At 61.2% G+C, this 23670-nt stretch overlaps 4 protein-coding genes across 4 annotated transcripts; all 4 read right to left on the bottom strand.

Moving 5' to 3' along the window:
* Window positions 1-1112: 1112 nt before the first annotated feature.
* LOC144246157 (serine/threonine-protein kinase pim-1-like) lies at window positions 1113-4561 on the bottom strand. The gene is made up of 7 exons (XM_085579511.1): window positions 4500-4561; window positions 3562-3677; window positions 2990-3093; window positions 2847-2897; window positions 2183-2549; window positions 1614-1790; window positions 1113-1292 (listed from the first exon to the last, which is right to left on the bottom strand). Exons 1-7 carry the CDS (start codon window positions 4559-4561, stop codon window positions 1189-1191), a joined length of 981 nt encoding a protein of 326 aa, XP_085435637.1. The 3' UTR covers window positions 1113-1188.
* A 641-nt stretch (window positions 4562-5202) lies between these two features.
* On the bottom strand, window positions 5203-10882 carry LOC146767674 (serine/threonine-protein kinase pim-1-like). Its single transcript, XM_085579510.1, has 8 exons — window positions 10821-10882; window positions 9883-9998; window positions 9311-9414; window positions 9168-9218; window positions 8504-8870; window positions 7761-8111; window positions 7531-7613; window positions 5203-5337 (listed from the first exon to the last, which is right to left on the bottom strand). Exons 1-8 carry the CDS (start codon window positions 10880-10882, stop codon window positions 5203-5205), a joined length of 1269 nt encoding a protein of 422 aa, XP_085435636.1.
* A 2870-nt stretch (window positions 10883-13752) lies between these two features.
* LOC144246159 (serine/threonine-protein kinase pim-1-like) lies at window positions 13753-17201 on the bottom strand. The gene is made up of 7 exons (XM_085579509.1): window positions 17140-17201; window positions 16202-16317; window positions 15630-15733; window positions 15487-15537; window positions 14823-15189; window positions 14254-14430; window positions 13753-13932 (listed from the first exon to the last, which is right to left on the bottom strand). Exons 1-7 carry the CDS (start codon window positions 17199-17201, stop codon window positions 13829-13831), a joined length of 981 nt encoding a protein of 326 aa, XP_085435635.1. The 3' UTR covers window positions 13753-13828.
* A 2872-nt stretch (window positions 17202-20073) lies between these two features.
* Window positions 20074-23520, bottom strand: LOC146767673 (serine/threonine-protein kinase pim-1-like). The gene is made up of 7 exons (XM_085579508.1): window positions 23459-23520; window positions 22521-22636; window positions 21949-22052; window positions 21806-21856; window positions 21142-21508; window positions 20573-20749; window positions 20074-20251 (listed from the first exon to the last, which is right to left on the bottom strand). Exons 1-7 carry the CDS (start codon window positions 23518-23520, stop codon window positions 20148-20150), a joined length of 981 nt encoding a protein of 326 aa, XP_085435634.1. The 3' UTR covers window positions 20074-20147.
* Between the last annotated feature and the right edge of the window lie 150 nt (window positions 23521-23670).

The raw sequence follows: 23670 nt of genomic DNA, 5'->3' as shown, positions 1-23670 counted from the left end.
GCTGGTTCTCTTCAATAATGCAGAGTCTTCACTCAAGGTTCAAGTGATGTGCAGTTGAAGATAAACTGTCATAGTGTATTTTTTCTCCTTTCTTTTATACATGACAAAAAAAATCTAAATGTGCATGTCAAATCTAAAGCTTGCTTTCTTTTTAGATGATTGATGCAGATCTTCTTTGTGGCTTCTGCACAGGTATTGAAACTGGCTTTTTGAAATTATGCTATCCAAACCAGTTTCAATATATTTTCCCTTAAAATTATTTTTAAAAAATTTGCATTCCAAGGTAATGTCAAATACATATTTTATCATCTTGCCATAGTATAAATCAAAACAACAAAAAAAATCTAATAAGTATTGGTTACAATTGCTACCTCTCTATAAAGTAGTTGTCCTGGTTTGTAAGATAAGCTTGTATTCTATTTGCCATCTGTTGGAGGTTGGGCAGGTTTATTATCTCTTGCAAGAACGATGGTTTGCTCCGAAGAGGTAATCGTTTGTTAATGGGCCATTGACTGGCTCACTGCAGGCCCGGTAACGTAACACCATCCCAATTAGAGATGCTCCACCCAGAGGGGGAAGCCAAGCACTCTTTTATGGTATAAAGTGGTACCTTTTTGGGAGACAGAGCAGCTCTCTCTTTGCGGGATTCCGAGAGAAGCAGCTCCTTCGGCAAGATTCCCAGAGAAGTGCCTAGCCCTGCCTCCCATTTCATAGGAAGAAAGAAAAAGAGTTCAGCAGGGCTCAACCTGAAATGATATTTTGTAGCTTCTGGCTCTCCTCAGAGTTCTGCTAAGAGAGGAACGTCTCTGTCCCTGAAACCAAATAACCCCTGGAATGCACACATGGACCTGTGTGTCACTTCAAGAGACACCAAGAAGCCCTGCCACTTTGCAAGAGCAGCTGTTGTTCCACTGCTGCATTTCTTGGCTGGGCAAAGCCCCTCCTACCCCCACTACGGCCTGAGCTGGAAGATATAAAGAACCAGCCGGGAGGGCAGGCATGGAGAGCTTGACAAAGGCTGAAGGCAGCACTCTGATTCCCCCCTTTTCCCAAGACGTTTCTTTAGCTGAAGTTGCTGAAAAGAACCAGCCCCTTGACACACTGCAATGGGTTTGCTGTTTTATTTTTCGGCTTCTCAGTCCTGCGTGGGACTCGCTAAGTTGGTGCTGCAGAGGCTCCGGCAAGGCATCAAAAGCGCCGGCCCCGCACCCAAGGGTGGCATGAGATCTCCTCCAGCTCCGGCCTGTCCGCAGGGTGCTTGGCCAAACACCATCGGATCAGGTGCTGGAGCTCTGGGGAGAGAAGGCAGAAAGCGCCGGTCACCGGCAGAGTCTCCTGCCCAGCTGCCCCCGTCGCCCGCGGGGCCCGGGCCATGTTGTGCCGGGCTCTGGGCCGTGCCGGGCTCCCGACCGGCTCTGCCCCACGCAGGAGAGCGGCACGGCGGGACACGGCCGCCTCCTCCGGCCACCCGTGCCGCGCTGACCCCGTCGGCACGGGCCCCTCCTGCGGCCGGCCCTGGAGGGCAGATCCACGTCCCGCGTAGCTGGTGAGGGCCGCGCCGAGCTGCGCGCCGCCAGCTGCCAAAGCCCGCCGGCTTGAGGCTGGACACCCACCTGGAGAGAGCTGCTGCCGGAAGACGAGCTTGCCCAGCACGATGTCAGGCTCATCCTGGAAGGGGAGGCTCCCGCAGACCATGACGTACAGCAGCACGCCCAGGGACCAGATGGTGGCCGCGTGGCCGTGGTAGCAGCCGAGCCAGATCCACTCGGGCGGGCTGTACACGCGCGTTCCTAGGGGAGACAGGCGGCGCTGGCCGGGCGCAGGCTGCTGCCTTCCAGAGCCTGGCGCCAGCGTCCTGGCCGAGGCAGGGGCTGCAGCCGTGGCCACAGCTTCCCCCCGAGGCCACCCCGCGTCCCCCAGCCAGCTGGCCAAAGGCACGAAACCATTCCGCAAGGCCAAGAAGGCCAGCGGAGCAGCCCAGGCCCTCGTGGGCCTGCTGAGCCCAGGGGCCGGGAGCCGCTTTTGCCCCCCCTCTGTCGGCCGGGCCGGCAGCCGGCTCCTGGGGCTCGGCATCCGCCCCGTTCCTAAAGGCGGCCGGCTGAAGGACGCAGCCCGCAGCCCAGGAGGGAACGGGGCCGTGCGGTGCCTGGCACCGGGAGCAGGGCCCAGGCCATGGGCTCACCGGCAAAGCCCGTGAAGGCCCGCTCCTGGAGGAAGGTGCCGCAGCCGAAGTCAATGAGCTTCAGGTGGCCGCTCTCCGGGTTCACCAGGAGGTTCTCTGGCTTGATGTCCCGGTGCAGGACGCCGCAGGCGGTGCAGTGCCGCACGGCCTCCAGCACCTGGCAGAAAAGCCAGCGCGCCTGCTCCTCGCACAGGCAGCCCTGCTCCTGCAGGAGCTGCAGGAGATCCTGCGATGCCTCCGGACGCTCCAGCACTAGCACAAAGCTGTCAGGCAGCTCAAACCAATCGAGGAGCTGGATGATATTCTGGCAGCCAGAGCCCACCTTCTCCATGAGCACCACCTCCAAGGGCACGCGAGTGCCGTCGGGCTGTGAGCAGGAGAAAGTCAGTGCCTGCAGCAGCCTGCTGCTGCTGCTGCTGCTGCTGCAGCAGCCCTGGGGCTGCGCTGCGCCCTGCCCGGGATGCCCCAGTGCCCCCTGGCGCAGCCTCCCAGGCGCTTGCGCTTCCTCCCGCCCGGGGGATGCTCGGGGGTGCCGCTGCCCGGCCCCAGCTCCGCTCTCCGGTGTGCCCAGGCCCGCGGGGCTGCGGCTCCGCACGCTGAGCCCGCCCCGGGATTCTCCCTGCCCGCCACGCCCCGCTCTGTCCCGCTGGCCCCGTTCACTCACCAGCTCGTCCCACTGCAGGACGCTCTCCCGGGCCACGCGTTTGATGGCCACCTGCGAGCCACGGAGAGAGGAGGGCTGAGCTCCAGCCCTGCCGCTCCCCGCCGCTGCCCCTCCTGCCCCGCCCGGCCGTGGCGGCCACTCACCGGGCTCCCGTCCGAGACGCGGATGCCCGAGTAGACGGTGCTGAAGCCGCCGCTGCCCAGCTGCGGGCCCCACAGGTATAGCTCCTGCCGCTGCCTCTGTTGCCCTGCGGCCGAGAGAAGCCATCAGCCTTGCGCCCAGAACCCCCCGCAAGTGCCCGCGAGTGAAGCGGGCCGGGCCCCCGCGGCCGCCGCGCTCTCACCTGCTTCCTGCTGCGCGCCGGGCAGCGGCCACCGCCCTGCAGCCGCCGGGCTGGCGAGCGGCAGAGCCGGGCCGGGGCAGCGCGCACAGGCGGCTGCGGCAGCCCCGGGGCAGCGGGGCAGGGCGGCACCGTCGCTGTCCCCGGCGGCGTGGGCTGGGCTCTGCTCCTGACGACGGCCGGGGCTGCAGCCCGAGCCTTGGCACAGGGGGATGCCAGGAGCGGCTGCAAGGCAGACAGGGCTTTTTCAAGCCGTGCCGTCGGAGGCACTGGAAACAGCCGGCAACCAGGCTGCTCGCAGGGGCCCTGGCCTGGCCTGGCCGCGCCCCTCCAGAGCCCCGGGGGAGCCGCAGGCAGCTCCTCGGGAGATCTCACCTGCTACTAGAAAGGCCTTGGCGGCACTCGAGGGCTGTCTTGGGGCAGCTTCCTGCAGATGGAGGAACCTCCGTGCTGTCTGGAGGCCCGTCTCCACCACCAGGCTGGGGCTGTTGCTGGCGGGCAGAACCAGAAGAGCGTCCTGGCTGTCCTGGCTGCTGTGGGATGCCCACTGCTGGCTCCAGGACGCTTGCTGCCCCACCAGCTGCTCCTGAGCAGGCTCCCCTGCATCGGGCTGGGCTCCCAGTTGGACTTCTGGGCTTTCCCTTGCCACGTCAAGGGTCAGGATGGCGCCTGTGTTGTTGAAGTCCCAGAGTCCAAGGGAGCTGGGAGACCTGTCCACGGGCTCTGCTCTTTCCGCAGGCTGACAGGTCTCACTGAGCCTCTGCAAGGGATGGAGGCTGTCAGACATAGAGGAGGCTCCTGGCAGGATGCAGGGTCTCTGAGAGCCTGAGCTTCCTGCATGGATGGTGATGTCTCTCCCCTGCTGTGCCATCCTTGCAGGCCTTGAGGCTCTCCCAGGGATGGAGAATCTTGCTGGGAGCAGCCTCTGGATGGGATGGAGGCTTCTGGAGGAGCTGGCTAAGCCACAGCAGGGCAGGTGGCCTTGGTTCTGCAGCTCCTCCAGTTCTTTCCACAATGCCTGCCACATCCCAGAATAGAGCGGCTCACGTGTCCCGTTGCCATCCCCGAGGTGCAGCATCAGTTCCTGCAGCTCCCGGGCCTCTGCCAGGCAGGGGCCGCAGCTGCAGGGGCTGCCCAGGGGGCTGGCGGGAGCACGTGGCCGCTTGCCAGGAGTCGCCCGAGGCCTGGGGAACCTGGGAGCCGCAGGGGCTCCTCGCTTCCTCGGTGAGCCTCTGGGCTGGACCCTGGGGCGCTTCCTCCACTTCCCTCTCCGTGTCCGCCGGCCCCGCGGTTGCCGGTGGCCAAAGGCCCACCAGACAGCCACGGCGGCCAGCAGCAGGAGAAGCACGGTCAGCAGGACGTCACCGTCACCCATGGCTCCGGCACGTCCCGTCGCGACTGCACTGGCAGCTGCGGGCGCTGGCCCGTCTCACACTGCGACAGCTCGGTGATGTCACAGCGATGTCACAGTGCTGCGGCCAGCACAGCCCTGGGACATCACAGCCCTGCCTCACGCCAGCGCTCTGCCCCTTTGTGCAGTCACAGCCCTGCCTCGGCCCCGCCCTCCGCAGTGCCCCAGGAGGGATGAGGGGGCTCCCTAGGGGCACTTGCCAGCTCTCTGGAGCAGAGCGGGTGGAAGATTCTTCTTTACGTAGGACACAGGGATGAGGAGGGGAATGTTGATGGTCTCACCTCCTTGCTGGCAGAGCACGGGACATGGATTGTCCAATGTGCCACTGCAAAGTCCTTGAGGAGGGCAAGCCCCGCTCAGCAACATCCAAGCCATCCGTGTGCTATCCACCACATTCCCGTGCTGAATCCAAACCCAGCTCTTTGCCGCTCCCTGGGAAGAAAATGGATCCTATCCCCTTGAAAACCAGTACATCACCATTCTTCACCCAGCACACCCTGTCTCTGTTTGTCTCACAGCTGGACACCTGCTCCAGATGTATTCTGCGAGGAACAGGATCAAAACTGTACTTGAAACCCTGAAATAGAACCTGCTTTGCCTTCCCATCATCCATGAGACCAGGCCAGGACATCACTGCTGTTTCTGTGCTGCTGGAACTCCAGTGGTGTTAGCTCCAGTTGAGGGATCTGTGACCTGTGGATGAGCCCAGACAGGAGCAGGACACCCGCAGGCATCCGCGGCTGGGAATAAGCCCATGGCAGAGCAGGAATCTCTCAGAGTACCTGTGGCCATGGTTGTTTCCATGGCCAAGAAGGGATTGTGGCCCAGGGATAAACCTGAAACCTCTGTGGCTGTGGATTAGGCCATGCTCAGCAGGTAGCCCTCGAAACATCAGTGCCTGTGCCTGGGGTCGTGCTGGAGCACCTGAGAGCCATGACCATGGAAGAACCCCTGGCAGAGCAGTTACAGCCTTGGGGGTGCTGCAGCCGTGGTTCAGGCCAAATCCATTTCTTTAGTGGGGATGGAAAACTTCATTGCCTATAGTTAGTATCAAATCATGTTTGTAAAAATTGAAGGTCCTAAATTCTTAGATTCAGGACAAATAAAATACTGCTAATTTTCCTTCAGCTATTTCTTTTCTTGTTACACTTGTGTGACATCAGAGAGATGTCAGCGTGACATCGCAGAGAGGTCTGTGTAACATCACAGGAGCTTGTGTGACATCACAGATGTCATTGTGACATCACAGAGAGCTGTGTGACACCACAGATGCCCATGTGTTACCACAGAGAGCTGTGCAACGTCACAAAGGTGTCAGTGTGACATCATAGAGATGTCATTGTGATGTCAGAGGAGGTTGTGTGACATCACAGAGAGCTGTGTGGCATCACAGATATTAGTGTAACATCACAAGGATGTCCATGTGACATCACAGAGAGATTCGTGACATCACAGAGGTGTCAGTGTGGCATGACAGAGAGCTGTGTGACATCACCCATGGAAAACCTCTGCCACAAATGGGATTCCTGAGATCAGGGCTCCACCTTTGCAGCGTAAGGGTGCTTGTGATGGAATGGGATGTCTTGGTTCCAGTTTTGCTCTGACAGTGGCAATGACAGCAGGAGAATGCGCTGTTGCCTCGCAGAGGCAGCCACACTATTTTCTGCTTTTAATGAGCAGTCGAAGGTTCTGATAATGTGTGAACCTGGAGCTGCACTGCCTCAGCTGGTTCTCTTCAATAATGCAGAGTCTTCACTCAAGGTTCAAGTGATGTGCAGTTGAAGATAAACTGTCATAGTGTATTTTTTCTCCTTTCTTTTATACATGACAAAAAAAATCTAAATGTGCATGTCAAATCTAAAGCTTGCTTTCTTTTTAGATGATTGATGCAGATCTTCTTTGTGGCTTCTGCACAGGTATTGAAACTGGCTTTTTGAAATTATGCTATCCAAACCAGTTTCAATGTATTTTCCCTTAAAATTATTTTTAAAAAATTTGCATTCCAAGGTAATGTCAAATACATATTTTATCATCTTGCCATAGTATAAATCGAAACAACAAAAAAAATCTAATAAGTATTGGTTACAACCGCTACCTCTCTATAAAGTAGTTGTCCTGGTTTGTAAAATAAGCTTGTATTCTATTTGCCATCTGTTGGAGGTTGGGCAGGTTTATTATCTCTTGCAAGAACGATGGTTTGCTCCGAAGAGGTAATCGTTTGTTAATGGGCCATTGACTGGCTCACTGCAGGCCCGGTAATGTAACACCATCCCAATTTGAGATGCTCCACCCAGAGGGGGAAGCCAAGCACTCTTTTATGGTATAAAGTGGTACCTTTTTGGGAGACAGAGCAGCTCTCTCTTTGCGGGATTCCGAGAGAAGCAGCTCCTTCGGCAAGATTCCCAGAGAAGTGCCTAGCCCTGCCTCCCATTTCATAGGAAGAAAGAAAAAGAGTTCAGCAGGGCTCAACCTGAAATGATATTTTGTAGCTTCTGGCTCTCCTCAGAGTTCTGCTAAGAGAGGAACGTCTCTGTCCCTGAAACCAAATAACCCCTGGAATGCACACATGGACCTGTGTGTCACTTCAAGAGACACCAAGAAGCCCTGCCACTTTGCAAGAGCAGCTGTTGTTCCACTGCTGCATTTCTTGGCTGGGCAAAGCCCCTCTCACCCGCACTACGGCCTGAGCTGGAAGATATAAAGAACCAGCCGGGAGGGCAGGCATGGAGAGCTTGACAAAGGCTGAAGGCAGCACTCTGATTCCCCCCTTTTCCCAAGACGTTTCTTTAGCTGAAGTTGCTGAAAAGAACCAGCCCCTTGACACACCACAATGGGTTTGCTGTTTTATTTTTCGGGTTCTCAGTCCTGCGTGGGACTTGCTAAGTTCGTGCTGCAGAGGCTCCGGCAAGGCATCAAAAATGCCGGCCCCGCACCCAAGGGTGGCATGAGATCTCCTCCAGCTCCGGCCTGTCCGCAGGGTGCTTGGCCAAACACCATCGGATCAGGTGCTGGAGCTCTGGGGAGAGAAGGCAGAAAGCGCCAGTCACCGGCAGAGTCTCCTGCCCAGCTGCCCCCGTCGCCCGCGGGGCCCGGGCCATGTTGTGCCGGGCTCTGGGCCGTGCCGGGCTCCCGACCGGCTCTGCCCCACGCAGGAGAGCGGCACGGCGGGACACGGCCGCCTCCTCCGGCCGCCCGTGCCGCGCTGACCCCGTCGGCACGGGACCCTCCTGCGGCCGGCCCTGGAGGGCAGATCCACGTCCCGCGGAGCTGGTGAGGGCCGCGCCGAGCTGCACGCCGCGAGCTGCCAAAGCCCGCCGGCTTGAGGCCGGACACCCACCTGGAGAGAGCTGCTGCCGGAAGACGAGCTTGCCCAGCACGATGTCAGGCTCATCCTGGAAGGGGAGGCTCCCGCAGACCATGACGTACAGCAGCACGCCCAGGGACCAGATGGTGGCCGCGTGGCCGTGGTAGCAGCCGAGCCAGATCCACTCGGGCGGGCTGTACACGCGCGTTCCTAGGGGAGACAGGCGGCGCTGGCCGGGCGCAGGCTGCTGCCTTCCAGAGCCTGGCGCCGGCCTCCTGGCCGAGGCAGGGGCTGCAGCCGTGGCCACAGCTTCCCCCCGAGACCACCCCGCGTCCCCCAGCCAGCTGGCCAAAGGCACGAAACCATTCCGCAAGGCCAAGAAGGCCAGCGGAGCAGCCCTGGCCCTCGTGGGCCTGCTGAGCCCAGGGGCCGGGAGCCGCTTTTGCCCCCCCTCTGTCGGCCGGGCCGGCAGCCGGCTCCTGGGGCTCGGCATCCGCCCCGTGCCTAAAGGCGGCCGGCTGAAGGACGCAGCCCGCAGCCCAGGAGGGAACGGGGCCGTGCGGTGCCTGGCACCGGGAGCAGGGCCCAGGCCATGGGCTCACCGGCAAAGCCCGTGAAGGCCCGCTCCTGGAGGAAGGTGCCGCAGCCGAAGTCAATGAGCTTCAGGTGGCCGCTCTCCGGGTTCACCAGGAGGTTCTCTGGCTTGATGTCCCGGTGCAGGACGCCGCAGGCGGTGCAGTGCCGCACGGCCTCCAGCACCTGGCAGAAAAGCCAGCGCGCCTGCTCCTCGCACAGGCAGCCCTGCTCCTGCAGGAGCTGCAGGAGATCCTGCGATGCCTCCGGACGCTCCAGCACTAGCACAAAGCTGTCCGGCAGCTCAAACCAATCGAGGAGCTGGATGATATTCTGGCAGCCAGAGCCCACCTTCTCCATGAGCACCACCTCCAAGGGCACGCGGGTGCCGTCGGGCTGTGAGCAGGAGAAAGTCAGTGCCTGCAGCAGCCTGCTGCTGCTGCTGCTGCTGCTGCAGCAGCCCTGGGGCTGCGCTGCGCCCTGCCCGGGATGCCCCAGTGCCCCCTGGCGCAGCCTCCCAGGCGCTTGCGCTTCCTCCCGCCCGGGGGATGCTCGGGGCTGCCGCTGCCCGGCCCCAGCTCCGCTCTCCGGTGTGCCCAGGCCCGCGGGGCTGCGGCTCCGCACGCTGAGCCCGCCCCGGGATTCTCCCTGCCCGCCACGCCCCGCTCTGTCCCGCTGGCCCCGTTCACTCACCAGCTCGTCCCACTGCAGGACGCTCTCCCGGGCCACGCGTTTGATGGCCACCTGCGAGCCACGGAGAGAGGAGGGCTGAGCTCCAGCCCTGCCGCTCCCCGCCGCTGCCCCTCCTGCCCCGCCCGGCCGTGGCGGCCACTCACCGGGCTCCCGTCCGAGAGGCGGATGCCCGAGTAGACGGTGCTGAAGCCGCCGCTGCCCAGCTGCGGGCCCCACAGGTACAGCTCCTGCCGCTGCCTCTGTTGCCCTGCGGCCGAGAGAAGCCATCAGCCTTGCGCCCAGAACCCCCCGCAAGTGCCCGCGAGTGAAGCGGGCCGGGCCCCCGCGGCCGCCGCGCTCTCACCTGCTTCCTGCTGCGCGCCGGGCAGCGGCCACCGCCCTGCAGCCGCCGGGCTGGCGAGCGGCAGAGCCGGGCCGGGGCAGCGCGCACAGGCGGCTGCGGCAGCCCCGGGGCAGCGGGGCAGGGCGGCACCGTCGCTGTCCCCGGCGGCGTGGGCTGGGCTCTGCTCCTGACGACGGCCGGGGCTGCAGCCCGAGCCTTGGCACAGGGGGATGCCAGGAGCGGCTGCAAGGCAGACAGGGCTTTTTCAAGCCGTGCCGTCGGAGGCACTGGAAACAGCCGGCGACTAGGCTGCTCGCAGGGGCCCTGGCCTGGCCTGGCCGCGCCCCTCCAGAGCCCCGGGGGAGCCGCAGGCAGCTCCTCGGGAGATCTCACCTGCTACTAGAAAGGCCTTGGCTGCACTCGAGGGCTGTCTTGGGGCAGCTTCCTGCAGATGGAGGAACCTCCGTGCTGTCTGGAGGCCCGTCTCCACCACCAGGCTGGGGCTGTTGCTGGCGGGCAGAACCAGAAGAGCGTCCTGGCTGTCCTCGTTGCTGTGGGATGCCCACTGCTGGCTCCAGGACGCTTGCTGCCCTGCCAGCTGCTCCTGAGCAGGCTCCCCTGCACCGGTCTGGGCTCCCAGTTGGACTTCTGGGCTTTCCCTTGCCCCGTCAAGGGTCAGGATGGCGCCTGTGTTGTTGAAGTCCCAGAGTCCAAGGGAGCTGGGAGACCTGTCCACGGGCTCTGCTCTTTCCGCAGGCTGACAGGTCTCACTGAGCCTCTGCAAGGGATGCAGGCTGTCAGAGATAGAGCAGGCTCCTGGCAGGATGCAGGGTCTCTGAGAGCCTGAGCTTCCTGCATGGATGGTGATGTCTCTCCCCTGCTGTGCCATCCTTGCAGGCCTTGAGGCTCTCCCAGGGATGGAGAATCTTGCTGGGAGCAGCCTCTGGATGGGATGGAGGCTTCTGGAGGAGCTGGCTAAGTCACAGCAGGGCAGGTGGCCTTGGTTCTGCAGCTCCTCCAGTTCTTTCCACAACGCCTGCCACATCCCAGAATAGAGCGGCTCACGTGTCCCGTTGCCATCCCCGAGGTGCAGCATCAGTTCCTGCAGCTCCCGGGCCTCTGCCAGGCAGGGGCCGCAGCTGCAGGGGCTGCCCAGGGGGCTGGCGGGAGCACGTGGCCGCTTGCCAGGAGTCGCCCGAGGCCTGGGGAACCTGGGAGCCGCAGGGGCTCCTCGCTTCCTCGGTGAGCCTCTGGGCTGGACCCTGGGGCGCTTCCTCCACTTCCCTCTCCGTGTCCGCCGGCCCCGCGGTTGCCGGTGGCCAAAGGCCCACCAGACAGCCACGGCGGCCAGCAGCAGGAGAAGCACGGTCAGCAGGACGTCACCGTCACCCATGGCTCCGGCACGTCCCGTCGCGACTGCACTGGCAGCTGCGGGCGCTGGCCCGTCTCACACTGCGACAGCTCGGTGATGTCACAGCGATGTCACAGTGCTGCGGCCAGCACAGCCCTGGGACATCACAGCCCTGCCTCACGCCAGCGCTCTGCCCCTTTGTGCAGTCACAGCCCTGCCTCGGCCCTGCCCTCCGCAGTGCCCCAGGAGGGATGAGGGGGCTCCCTAGGGGCACTTGCCAGCTCTCTGGAGCAGAGCGGGTGGAAGATTCTTCTTTACGTAGGACACAGGGATGAGGAGGGGAATGTTGATGGTCTCACCTCCTTGCTGGCAGAGCACGGGACATGGATTGTCCAATGTGCCACTGCAAAGTCCTTGAGGAGGGCAAGCCCCGCTCAGCAACATCCAAGCCATCCGTGTGCTATCCACCACATTCCCGTGCTGAATCCAAACCCAGCTCTTTGCCGCTCCCTGGGAAGAAAATGGATCCTATCCCCTTGAAAACCAGTACATCACCATTCTTCACCCAGCACACCCTGTCTCTGTTTGTCTCACAGCTGGACACCTGCTCCAGATGTATTCTGCGAGGAACAGGATCAAAACTGTACTTGAAACCCTGAAATAGAACCTGCTTTGCCTTCCCATCATCCATGAGACCAGGCCAGGACATCGCTGCTGTTTCTGTGCTGCTGGAACTCCAGTGGTGTTAGCTCCAGTTGAGGGATCTGTGACCTGTGGACGAGCCCAGACAGGAGCAGGACACCCGCAGGCATCCGCGGCTGGGAATAAGCCCATGGCAGAGCAGGAATCTCTCAGAGTACCTGTGGCCATGGTTGTTTCCATGGCCAAGAAGGGATTGTGGCCCAGGGATAAACCTGAAACCTCTGTGGCTGTGGATTAGGCCATGCTCAGCAGGTAGCCCTCGAAACATCAGTGCCTGTGCCTGGGGTCGTGCTGGAGCACCTGAGAGCCATGACCATGGAAGAACCCCTGGCAGAGCAGTTACAGCCTTGGGGGTGCTGCAGCCGTGGTTCAGGCCAAATCCATTTCTTTAGTGGGGATGGAAAACTTCATTGCCTATAGTTAGTATCAAATCATGTTTGTAAAAATTGAAGGTTCTAAATTCTTAGATTCAGGACAAATAAAATACTGCTAATTTTCCTTCAGCTATTTCTTTTCTTGTTACACTTGTGTGACATCAGAGAGATGTCAGCGTGACATCACAGAGAGGTCTGTGTAACATCACAGGAGCTTGTGTGACATCACAGATGGCATTGTGACATCACAGAGAGCTGTGTGACACCACAGATGCCCATGTGTTACCACAGAGAGCTGTGCAACGTCACAAAGGTGTCAGTGTGACATCATAGAGATGTCATTGTGATGTCAGAGGAGGTTGTGTGACATCACAGAGAGCTGTGTGGCATCACAGATATTAGTGTAACATCACAAGGATGTCCATGTGACATCACAGAGAGATTTGTGACATCACAGAGGTGTCAGTGTGGCATGACAGAGAGCTGTGTGACATCACCCATGGAAAACCTCTGCCACAAATGGCATTCCTGAGATCAGGGCTCCACCTTTGCAGCGTAAGGGTGCTTGTGATGGAATGGGATGGCTTGGTTCCAGTTTTGCTCTGACAGTGGCAATGACAGCAGGAGAATGCGCTGTTGCCTCGCAGAGGCAGCCACACTATTTTCTGCTTTTAATGAGCAGTCGAAGGTTCTGATAATGTGTGAACCTGGAGCTGCACTGCCTCAGCTGGTTCTCTTCAATAATGCAGTCTTCACTCAAGGTTCAAGTGATGTGCAGTTGAAGATAAACTGTCATAGTGTATTTTTTCTCCTTTCTTTTATACATGACAAAAAAAATCTAAATGTGCATGTCAAATCTAAAGCTTGCTTTCTTTTTAGATGATTGATGCAGATCTTCTTTGTGGCTTCTGCACAGGTATTGAAACTGGCTTTTTGAAATTATGCTATCCAAACCAGTTTCAATATATTTTCCCTTAAAATTATTTTTAAAAAATTTGCATTCCAAGGTAATGTCAAATACATATTTTATCATCTTGCCATAGTATAAATCAAAACAACAAAAAAAATCTACTAAGTATTGGTTACAACCGCTACCTCTCTATAAAGTAGTTGTCCTGGTTTGTAAGATAAGCTTGTATTCTATTTGCCATCTGTTGGAGGTTGGGCAGGTTTATTATCTCTTGCAAGAACGATGGTTTGCTCCGAAGAGGTAATCGTTTGTTAATGGGCCATTGACTGGCTCACTGCAGGCCCGGTAACGTAACACCATCCCAATTAGAGATGCTCCACCCAGAGGGGGAAGCCAAGCACTCTTTTATGGTATAAAGTGGTACCTTTTTGGGAGACAGAGCAGCTCTCTCTTTGCGGGATTCCGAGAGAAGCAGCTCCTTCGGCAAGATTCCCAGAGAAGTGCCTAGCCCTGCCTCCCATTTCATAGGAAGAAAGAAAAAGAGTTCAGCAGGGCTCAACCTGAAATGATATTTTGTAGCTTCTGGCTCTCCTCAGAGTTCTGCTAAGAGAGGAACGTCTCTGTCCCTGAAACCAAATAACCCCTGGAATGCACACATGGACCTGTGTGTCACTTCAAGAGACACCAAGAAGCCCTGCCACTTTGCAAGAGCAGCTGTTGTTCCACTGCTGCATTTCTTGGCTGGGCAAAGCCCCTCCTACCCCCACTACGGCCTGAGCTGGAAGATATAAAGAACCAGCCGGGAGGGCAGGCATGGAGAGCTTGACAAAGGCTGAAGGCAGCACTCTGATTCCCCCCTTTTCCCAAGACGTTTCTTTAGCTGAAGTTGCTGATAAGAACCAGCCCCTTGACACACTGCAATGGGTTTGCTGTTTTATTTTTCGGCTTCTCAGTCCTGCGTGGGACTCGCTAAGTTGGTGCTGCAGAGGCTCCGGCAAGGCATCAAAAGCGCCGGCCCCGCACCCAAGGGTGGCATGAGATCTCCTCCAGCTCCGGCCTGTCCGCAGGGTGCTTGGCCAAACACCATCGGATCAGGTGCTGGAGCTCTGGGGAGAGAAGGCAGAAAGCGCCGGTCACCGGCAGAGTCTCCTGCCCAGCTGCCCCCGTCGCCCGCGGGGCCCGGGCCATGTTGTGCCGGGCTCTGGGCCGTGCCGGGCTCCCGACCGGCTCTGCCCCACGCAGGAGAGCGGCACGGCGGGACACGGCCGCCTCCTCCGGCCACCCGTGCCGCGCTGACCCCGTCGGCACGGGCCCCTCCTGCGGCCGGCCCTGGAGGGCAGATCCACGTCCCGCGTAGCTGGTGAGGGCCGCGCCGAGCTGCGCGCCGCCAGCTGCCAAAGCCCGCCGGCTTGAGGCCGGACACCCACCTGGAGAGAGCTGCTGCCGGAAGACGAGCTTGCCCAGCACGATGTCAGGCTCATCCTGGAAGGGGAGGCTCCCGCAGACCATGACGTACAGCAGCACGCCCAGGGACCAGATGGTGGCCGCGTGGCCGTGGTAGCAGCCGAGCCAGATCCACTCGGGCGGGCTGTACACGCGCGTTCCTAGGGGAGACAGGCGGCGCTGGCCGGGCGCAGGCTGCTGCCTTCCAGAGCCTGGCGCCAGCGTCCTGGCCGAGGCAGGGGCTGCAGCCGTGGCCACAGCTTCCCCCCGAGGCCACCCCGCGTCCCCCAGCCAGCTGGCCAAAGGCACGAAACCATTCCGCAAGGCCAAGAAGGCCAGCGGAGCAGCCCAGGCCCTCGTGGGCCCGCTGAGCCCAGGGGCCGGGAGCCGCTTTTGCCCCCCCTCTGTCGGCCGGGCCGGCAGCCGGCTCCTGGGGCTCGGCATCCGCCCCGTGCCTAAAGGCGGCCGGCTGAAGGACGCAGCCCGCAGCCCAGGAGGGAACGGGGCCGTGCGGTGCCTGGCACCGGGAGCAGGGCCCAGGCCATGGGCTCACCGGCAAAGCCCGTGAAGGCCCGCTCCTGGAGGAAGGTGCCGCAGCCGAAGTCAATGAGCTTCAGGTGGCCGCTCTCCGGGTTCACCAGGAGGTTCTCTGGCTTGATGTCCCGGTGCAGGACGCCGCAGGCGGTGCAGTGCCGCACGGCCTCCAGCACCTGGCAGAAAAGCCAGCGCGCCTGCTCCTCGCACAGGCAGCCCTGCTCCTGCAGGAGCTGCAGGAGATCCTGCGATGCCTCCGGACGCTCCAGCACTAGCACAAAGCTGTCAGGCAGCTCAAACCAATCGAGGAGCTGGATGATATTCTGGCAGCCAGAGCCCACCTTCTCCATGAGCACCACCTCCAAGGGCACGCGGGTGCCGTCGGGCTGTGAGCAGGAGAAAGTCAGTGCCTGCAGCAGCCTGCTGCTGCTGCTGCTGCTGCGGCAGCAGCCCTGGGGCTGCGCTGCGCCCTGCCCGGGATGCCCCAGTGCCCCCTGGCGCAGCCTCCCAGGCGCTTGCGCTTCCTCCCGCCCGGGGGATGCTCGGGGGTGCCGCTGCCCGGCCCCAGCTCCGCTCTCCGGTGTGCCCAGGCCCGCGGGGCTGCGGCTCCGCACGCTGAGCCCGCCCCGGGATTCTCCCTGCCCGCCACGCCCCGCTCTGTCCCGCTGGCCCCGTTCACTCACCAGCTCGTCCCACTGCAGGACGCTCTCCCGGGCCACGCGTTTGATGGCCACCTGCGAGCCACGGAGAGAGGAGGGCTGAGCTCCAGCCCTGCCGCTCCCCGCCGCTGCCCCTCCTGCCCCGCCCGGCCGTGGCGGCCACTCACCGGGCTCCCGTCCGAGAGGCGGATGCCCGAGTAGACGGTGCTGAAGCCGCCGCTGCCCAGCTGCGGGCCCCACAGGTATAGCTCCTGCCGCTGCCTCTGTTGCCCTGCGGCCGAGAGAAGCCATCAGCCTTGCGCCCAGAACCCCCCGCAAGTGCCCGCGAGTGAAGCGGGCCGGGCCCCCGCGGCCGCCGCGCTCTCACCTGCTTCCTGCTGCGCGCCGGGCAGCGGCCACCGCCCTGCAGCCGCCGGGCTGGCGAGCGGCAGAGCCGGGCCGGGGCAGCGCGCACAGGCGGCTGCGGCAGCCCCGGGGCAGCGGGGCAGGGCGGCACCGTCGCTGTCCCCGGCGGCGTGGGCTGGGCTCTGCTCCTGACGACGGCCGGGGCTGCAGCCCGAGCCTTGGCACAGGGGGATGCCAGGAGCGGCTGCAAGGCAGACAGGGCTTTTTCAAGCCGTGCCGTCGGAGGCACTGGAAACAGCCGGCGACTAGGCTGCTCGCAGGGGCCCTGGCCTGGCCTGGCCGCGCCCCTCCAGAGCCCCGGGGGAGCCACAGGCAGCTCCTCGGGAGATCTCACCTGCTACTAGAAAGGCCTTGGCTGCACTCGAGGGCTGTCTTGGGGCAGCTTCCTGCAGATGGAGGAACCTCCGTGCTGTCTGGAGGCCCGTCTCCACCACCAGGCTGGGGCTGTTGCTGGCGGGCAGAACCAGAAGAGCGTCCTGGCTGTCCTCGTTGCTGTGGGATGCCCACTGCTGGCTCCAGGACGCTTGCTGCCCTGCCAGCTGCTCCTGAGCAGGCTCCCCTGCACCGGTCTGGGCTCCCAGTTGGACTTCTGGGCTTTCCCTTGCCCCGTCAAGGGTCAGGATGGCGCCTGTGTTGTTGAAGTCCCAGAGTCCAAGGGAGCTGGGAGACCTGTCCACGGGCTCTGCTCTTTCCGCAGGCTGACAGGTCTCACTGAGCCTCTGCAAGGGATGCAGGCTGTCAGAGATAGAGCAGGCTCCTGGCAGGATGCAGGGTCTCTGAGAGCCTGAGCTTCCTGCATGGATGGTGATGTCTCTCCCCTGCTGTGCCATCCTTGCAGGCCTTGAGGCTCTCCCAGGGATGGAGAATCTTGCTGGGAGCAGCCTCTGGATGGGATGGAGGCTTCTGGAGGAGCTGGCTAAGTCACAGCAGGGCAGGTGGCCTTGGTTCTGCAGCTCCTCCAGTTCTTTCCACAACGCCTGCCACATCCCAGAATAGAGCGGCTCACGTGTCCCGTTGCCATCCCCGAGGTGCAGCATCAGTTCCTGCAGCTCCCGGGCCTCTGCCAGGCAGGGGCCGCAGCTGCAGGGGCTGCCCAGGGGGCTGGCGGGAGCACGTGGCCGCTTGCCAGGAGTCGCCCGAGGCCTGGGGAACCTGGGAGCCGCAGGGGCTCCTCGCTTCCTCCGTGAGCCTCTGGGCTGGACCCTGGGGCGCTTCCTCCACTTCCCTCTCCGTGTCCGCCGGCCCCGCGGTTGCCGGTGGCCAAAGGCCCACCAGACAGCCACGGCGGCCAGCAGCAGGAGAAGCACGGTCAGCAGGACGTCACCGTCACCCATGGCTCCGGCACGTCCCGTCGCGACTGCACTGGCAGCTGCGGGCACTGGCCCGTCTCACACTGCGACAGCTCGGTGATGTCACAGCGATGTCACAGTGCTGCGGCCAGCACAGCCCTGGGACATCACAGCCCTGCCTCACGCCAGCGCTCTGCCCCTTTGTGCAGTCACAGCCCTGCCTCGGCCCCGCCCTCCGCAGTGCCCCAGGAGGGATGAGGGGGCTCCCTAGGGGCACTTGCCAGCTCTCTGGAGCAGAGCGGGTGGAAGATTCTTCTTTACGTAGGACACAGGGATGAGGAGGGGAATGTTGATGGTCTCACCTCCTTGCTGGCAGAGCACGGGACATGGATTGTCCAATGTGCCACTGCAAAGTCCTTGAGGAGGGCAAGCCCCGCTCAGCAACATCCAAGCCATCCGTGTGCTATCCACCACATTCCCGTGCTGAATCCAAACCCAGCTCTTTGCCGCTCCCTGGGAAGAAAATGGATCCTATCCCCTTGAAAACCAGTACATCACCATTCTTCACCCAGCACACCCTGTCTCTGTTTGTCTCACAGCTGGACACCTGCTCCAGATGTATTCTGCGAGGAACAGGATCAAAACTGTACTTGAAACCCTGAAATAGAACCTGCTTTGCCTTCCCATCATCCATGAGACCAGGCCAGGACATCGCTGCTGTTTCTGTGCTGCTGGAACTCCAGTGGTGTTAGCTCCAGTTGAGGGATCTGTGACCTGTGGATGAGCCCAGACAGGAGCAGGACACCCGCAGGCATCCGCGGCTGGGAATAAGCCCATGGCAGAGCAGGAATCTCTCAGAGTACCTGTGGCCATGGTTGTTTCCATGGCCAAGAAGGGATTGTGGCCCAGGGATAAACCTGAAACCTCTGTGGCTGTGGATTAGGCCATGCTCAGCAGGTAGCCCTCGAAACATCAGTGCCTGTGCCTGGGGTCGTGCTGGAGCACCTGAGAGCCATGACCATGGAAGAACCCCTGGCAGAGCAGTTACAGCCTTGGGGGTGCTGCAGCCGTGGTTCAGGCCAAATCCATTTCTTTAGTGGGGATGGAAAACTTCATTGCCTATAGTTAGTATCAAATCATGTTTGTAAAAATTGAAGGTCCTAAATTCTTAGATTCAGGACAAATAAAATACTGCTAATTTTCCTTCAGCTATTTCTTTTCTTGTTACACTTGTGTGACATCAGAGAGATGTCAGCGTGACATCGCAGAGAGGTCTGTGTAACATCACAGGAGCTTGTGTGACATCACAGATGTCATTGTGACATCACAGAGAGCTGTGTGACACCACAGATGCCCATGTGTTACCACAGAGAGCTGTGCAACGTCACAAAGGTGTCAGTGTGACATCATAGAGATGTCATTGTGATGTCAGAGGAGGTTGTGTGACATCACAGAGAGCTGTGTGGCATCACAGATATTAGTGTAACATCACAAGGATGTCCATGTGACATCACAGAGAGATTTGTGACATCACAGAGGTGTCAGTGTGGCATGACAGAGAGCTGTGTGACATCACCCATGGAAAACCTCTGCCACAAATGGCATTCCTGAGATCAGGGCTCCACCTTTGCAGCGTAAGGGTGCTTGTGATGGAATGGGATTGCTTGGTTCCAGTTTTGCTCTGACAGTGGCAATGACAGCAGGAGAATGCGCTGTTGCCTCGCAGAGGCAGCCACACGATTTTCTGCTTTTAATGAGCAGTCGAAGGTTCTGATAATGTGTGAACCTGGAGCTGCACTGCCTCAGCTGGTTCTCTTCAATAATGCAGAGTCTTCACTCAAGGTTCAAGTGATGTGCAGTTGAAGATAAACTGTCATAGTGTATTTTTTCTACTTTCTTTTATACATGACAAAAAAAATCTAAATGTGCATGTCAAATCTAAAGCTTGCTTTCTTTTTAGATGATTGATGCAGATCTTCTTTGTGGCTACTGCACAGGTATTGAAACTGGCTTTTTGAAATTATGCTATCCAAACCAGTTTCAATATATTTTCCCTTAAAATTATTTTTAAAAAATTTGCATTCCAAGGTAATGTCAAATACATATTTTATCATCTTGCCATAGTATAAATCGAAACAACAAAAAAATCTAATAAGTATTGGTTACAACAGCTACCTCTCTATAAAGTAGTTGTCCTGGTTTGTAAGATAAGCTTGTATTCTATTTGCCATCTGTTGGAGGTTGGGCAGGTTTATTATCTCTTGCAAGAACGATGGTTTGCTCCGAAGAGGTAATCGTTTGTTAATGGGCCATCGACTGGCTCACTGCAGGCACGGTAATGTAACACCATCTCACTGGGAGATGCTCCACCCAGAGGGGGAAGCCAAGCACTCTTTTATGGTATAAAGTGGTACCTTTTTGGGAGACAGAGCAGCTCTCTCTTTGCGGGATTCCGAGAGAAGCAGCTCCTTCGGCAAGATTCCCAGAGAAGTGCCTAGCCCTGCCTCCCATTTCATAGGAAGAAAGAAAAAGAGTTCAGCAGGGCTCAACCTGAAATGATATTTTGTAGCTTCTGGCTCTCCTCAGAGTTCTGCTAAGAGAGGAACGTCTCTGTCCCTGAAACCAAATAACCCCTGGAATGCACACATGGACCTGTGTGTCACTTCAAGAGACACCAAGAAGCCCTGCCACTTTGCAAGAGCAGCTGTTGTTCCACTGCTGCATTTCTTGGCTGGGCAAAGCCCCTCTCACCCGCACTAGGGCCTGAGCTTGAAGATACAAAGAACTAGCCGGGAGGGCAGGCATGGAAAGCTTGACAAAGTCTGAAGGCAGCACTCTGATTCCCCCCTTGCCCAAGACGTTTCTTTAGCTGAAGTTGCTGAGAAGAACCAGCCCCTTGACACACCGCAATGGGTTTGCTGTTTTATTTTTCGGGTTCTCAGTCCTGCGTGGGACTTGCTAAGTTGGTGCTGCAGAGGCTCCGGCAAGGCATCAAAAATGCCGGCCCCGCACCCAAGGGTGGCATGAGATCTCCTCCAGCTCCGGCCTGTCCGCAGGGTGCTTGGCCAAACACCATCGGATCAGGTGCTGGAGCTCTGGGGAGAGAAGGCAGAAAGCGCCAGTCACCGGCAGAGTCTCCTGCCCAGGTGCCCCCGTCGCCCGCGGGGCCCGGGCCATGTTGTGCCGGGCTCTGGGCCGTGCCGGGCTCCCGACCGGCTCTGCCCCACGCGGGAGAGCGGCACGGCGGGACACGGCCGCCTCCTCCGGCCGCCCGTGCCGCGCTGACCCCGTCGGCACGGGCCCCTCCTGCGGCCGGCCCTGGAGGGCAGATCCACGTCCCGTGGAGCTGGTGAGGGCCGCGCCGAGCTGCGCGCCGCCAGCTGCCAAAGCCCGCCGGCTTGAGGCCGGACACCCACCTGGAGAGAGCTGCTGCCGGAAGACGAGCTTGCCCAGCACGATGTCAGGCTCATCCTGGAAGGGGAGGCTCCCGCAGACCATGACGTACAGCAGCACGCCCAGGGACCAGATGGTGGCCGCGTGGCCGTGGTAGCAGCCGAGCCAGATCCACTCGGGCGGGCTGTACACGCGCGTTCCTAGGGGAGACAGGCGGCGTTGGCCGGGCGCAGGCTGCTGCCTTCCAGAGCCTGGCGCCAGCCTCCTGGCCGAGGCAGGGGCTGCAGCCGTGGCCACAGCTTCCCCCCGAGGCCACCCCGCGTCCCCCAGCCAGCTGGCCAAAGGCACGAAACCATTCCGCAAGGCCAAGAAGGCCAGCGGAGCAGCCCAGGCCCTCGTGGGCCCGCTGAGCCCAGGGGCCGGGAGCCACTTTTTCCTCCCCTCTGTCGGCAGGGCCGGCAGCCGGCTCCTGGGGCTCGGCATCTGCCCCGTGCCTAAAGGCGGCCGGCTGAAGGACGCAGCCCGCAGCCCAGGAGGGAACGGGGCCGTGCGGTGCCTGGCACCGGGAGCAGGGCCCAGGCCATGGGCTCACCGGCAAAGCCCGTGAAGGCCCGCTCCTGGAGGAAGGTGCCGCAGCCGAAGTCAATGAGCTTCAGGTGGCCGCTCTCCGGGTTCACCAGGAGGTTCTCTGGCTTGATGTCCCGGTGCAGGACGCCGCAGGCGGTGCAGTGCCGCACGGCCTCCAGCACCTGGCAGAAAAGCCAGCGCGCCTGCTCCTCGCACAGGCAGCCCTGCTCCTGCAGGAACTGCAGGAGATCCTGTGATGCCTCCGGACGCTCCAGCACTAGCACAAAGCTGTCCGGCAGCTCAAACCAATCGAGGAGCTGGATGATATTCTGGCAGCCAGAGCCCACCTTCTCCATGAGCACCACCTCCAAGGGCACGCGGGTGCCGTCGGGCTGTGAGCAGGAGAAAGTCAGTGCCTGCAGCAGCCTGCTGCTGCTGCTGCTGCTGCTGCAGCAGCCCTGGGGCTGCGCTGCGCCCTGCCCGGGATGCCCCAGTGCCCCCTGGCGCAGCCTCCCAGGCGCTTGCGCTTCCTCCCGCCCGGGGGATGCTCGGGGGTGCCGCTGCCCGGCCCCAGCTCCGCTCTCCGGTGTGCCCAGGCCCGCGGGGCTGCGGCTCCGCACGCTGAGCCCGCCCCGGGATTCTCCCTGCCCGCCACGCCCCGCTCTGTCCCGCTGGCCCCGTTCACTCACCAGCTCGTCCCACTGCAGGACGCTCTCCCGGGCCACGCGTTTGATGGCCACCTGCGAGCCACGGAGAGAGGAGGGCTGAGCTCCAGCCCTGCCGCTCCCCGCCGCTGCCCCTCCTGCCCCGCCCGGCCGTGGCGGCCACTCACCGGGCTCCCGTCCGAGAGGCGGATGCCCGAGTAGACGGTGCTGAAGCCGCCGCTGCCCAGCTGCGGGCCCCACAGGTACAGCTCCTGCCGCTGCCTCTGTTGCCCTGCGGCCGAGAGAAGCCATCAGCCTTGCGCCCAGAACCCCCCGCAAGTGCCCGCGAGTGAAGCGGGCCGGGCCCCCGCGGCCGCCGCGCTCTCACCTGCTTCCTGCTGCGCGCCGGGCAGCGGCCACCGCCCTGCAGCCGCCGGGCTGGCGAGCGGCAGAGCCGGGCCGGGGCAGCGCGCACAGGCGGCTGCGGCAGCCCCGGGGCAGCGGGGCAGGGCGGCACCGTCGCTGTCCCCGGCGGCGTGGGCTGGGCTCTGCTCCTGACGACGGCCGGGGCTGCAGCCCGAGCCTTGGCACAGGGGGATGCCAGGAGCGGCTGCAAGGCAGACAGGGCTTTTTCAAGCCGTGCCGTCGGAGGCACTGGAAACAGCCGGCAACTAGGCTGCTCGCAGGGGCCCTGGCCTGGCCTGGCCGCGCCCCTCCAGAGCCCCGGGGGAGCCGCAGGCAGCTCCTCGGGAGATCTCACCTGCTACTAGAAAGGCCTTGGCTGCACTCGAGGGCTGTCTTGGGGCAGCTTCCTGCAGATGGAGGAACCTCCGTGCTGTCTGGAGGCTCGTCTCCACCACCAGGCTGGGGCTGTTGCTGGCGGGCAGAACCAGAAGAGCGTCCTGGCTGTCCTGGCTGCTGTGGGATGCCCACTGCTGGCTGCAGGACGCTTGTTGCCCCGCCAGCTGCTCCTGAGCAGGCTCCCCAGCACCGGTCTGGGCTCCCAGTTGGACTTCTGCGCATTGCCCTGCCACGTCAAGGGTCAGGATGGCACCTGTGTTGTTGAAGTCCCAGAGTCCAAGGGAGCTGGGAGACCTGTCCACGGGCTCTGCTCCTTCTGCAGGCTGACAGGTCTCACTGAGCCTCTGCAAGGGATGGAGGCTGTCAGAGATAGCAGAGGCTCCTGGCAGGATGCAGGGTCTCTGACAGCCTGAGCTTCCTGCATGGATGGTGATGTCTCTCCCCTGCTGTGCCATCCTTGCAGGCCTTGAGGCTCTCCCAGGGATGGAGAATCTTGCTGGGAGCAGCCTCTGGACAGGATGGAGGCTTCTGGAGGAGCTGGCTAAGCCACAGCAGGGCAGGTGGCCTTGGTTCTGCAGCTCCTCCAGTTCTTTCCACAACGCCTGCCACATCCCAGAATAGAGCGGCTCACGTGTCCCGTTGCCATCCCCGAGGTGCAGCATCAGTTCCCGCAGCTCCCGGGCCTCTGCCAGGCAGGGGCCGCAGCTGCAGGGGCTGCCCAGGGGGCTGGCGGGAGCACGTGGCCGCTTGCCAGGAGTCGCCCGAGGCCTGGGGAACCTGGGAGCCGCAGGGGCTCCTCGCTTCCTCGGTGAGCCTCTGGGCTGGACCCTGGGGCGCTTCCTCCACTTCCCTCTCCGTGTCCGCCGGCCCCGCGGTTGCCGGTGGCCAAAGGCCCACCAGACAGCCACGGCGGCCAGCAGCAGGAGAAGCACGGTCAGCAGGACGTCACCGTCACCCATGGCTCCGGCACGTCCCGTCGCGACTGCACTGGCAGCTGCGGGCGCTGGCCCGTCTCACACTGCGACAGCTCGGTGATGTCACAGCGATGTCACAGTGCTGCGGCCAGCACAGCCCTGGGACATCACAGCCCTGCCTCACGCCAGCGCTCT

The sequence above is a fragment of the Lonchura striata genome, chromosome 4, assembly GCF_050655825.1.
Source record: "Lonchura striata isolate lonStrDom1 chromosome 4, ASM5065582v1, whole genome shotgun sequence".
NCBI classification, from domain to species: Eukaryota; Metazoa; Chordata; class Aves; order Passeriformes; family Estrildidae; genus Lonchura; species Lonchura striata.
Note: the sequence above shows the minus strand (reverse complement) of the source record. Positions and strands in the feature narration are given on the sequence as shown.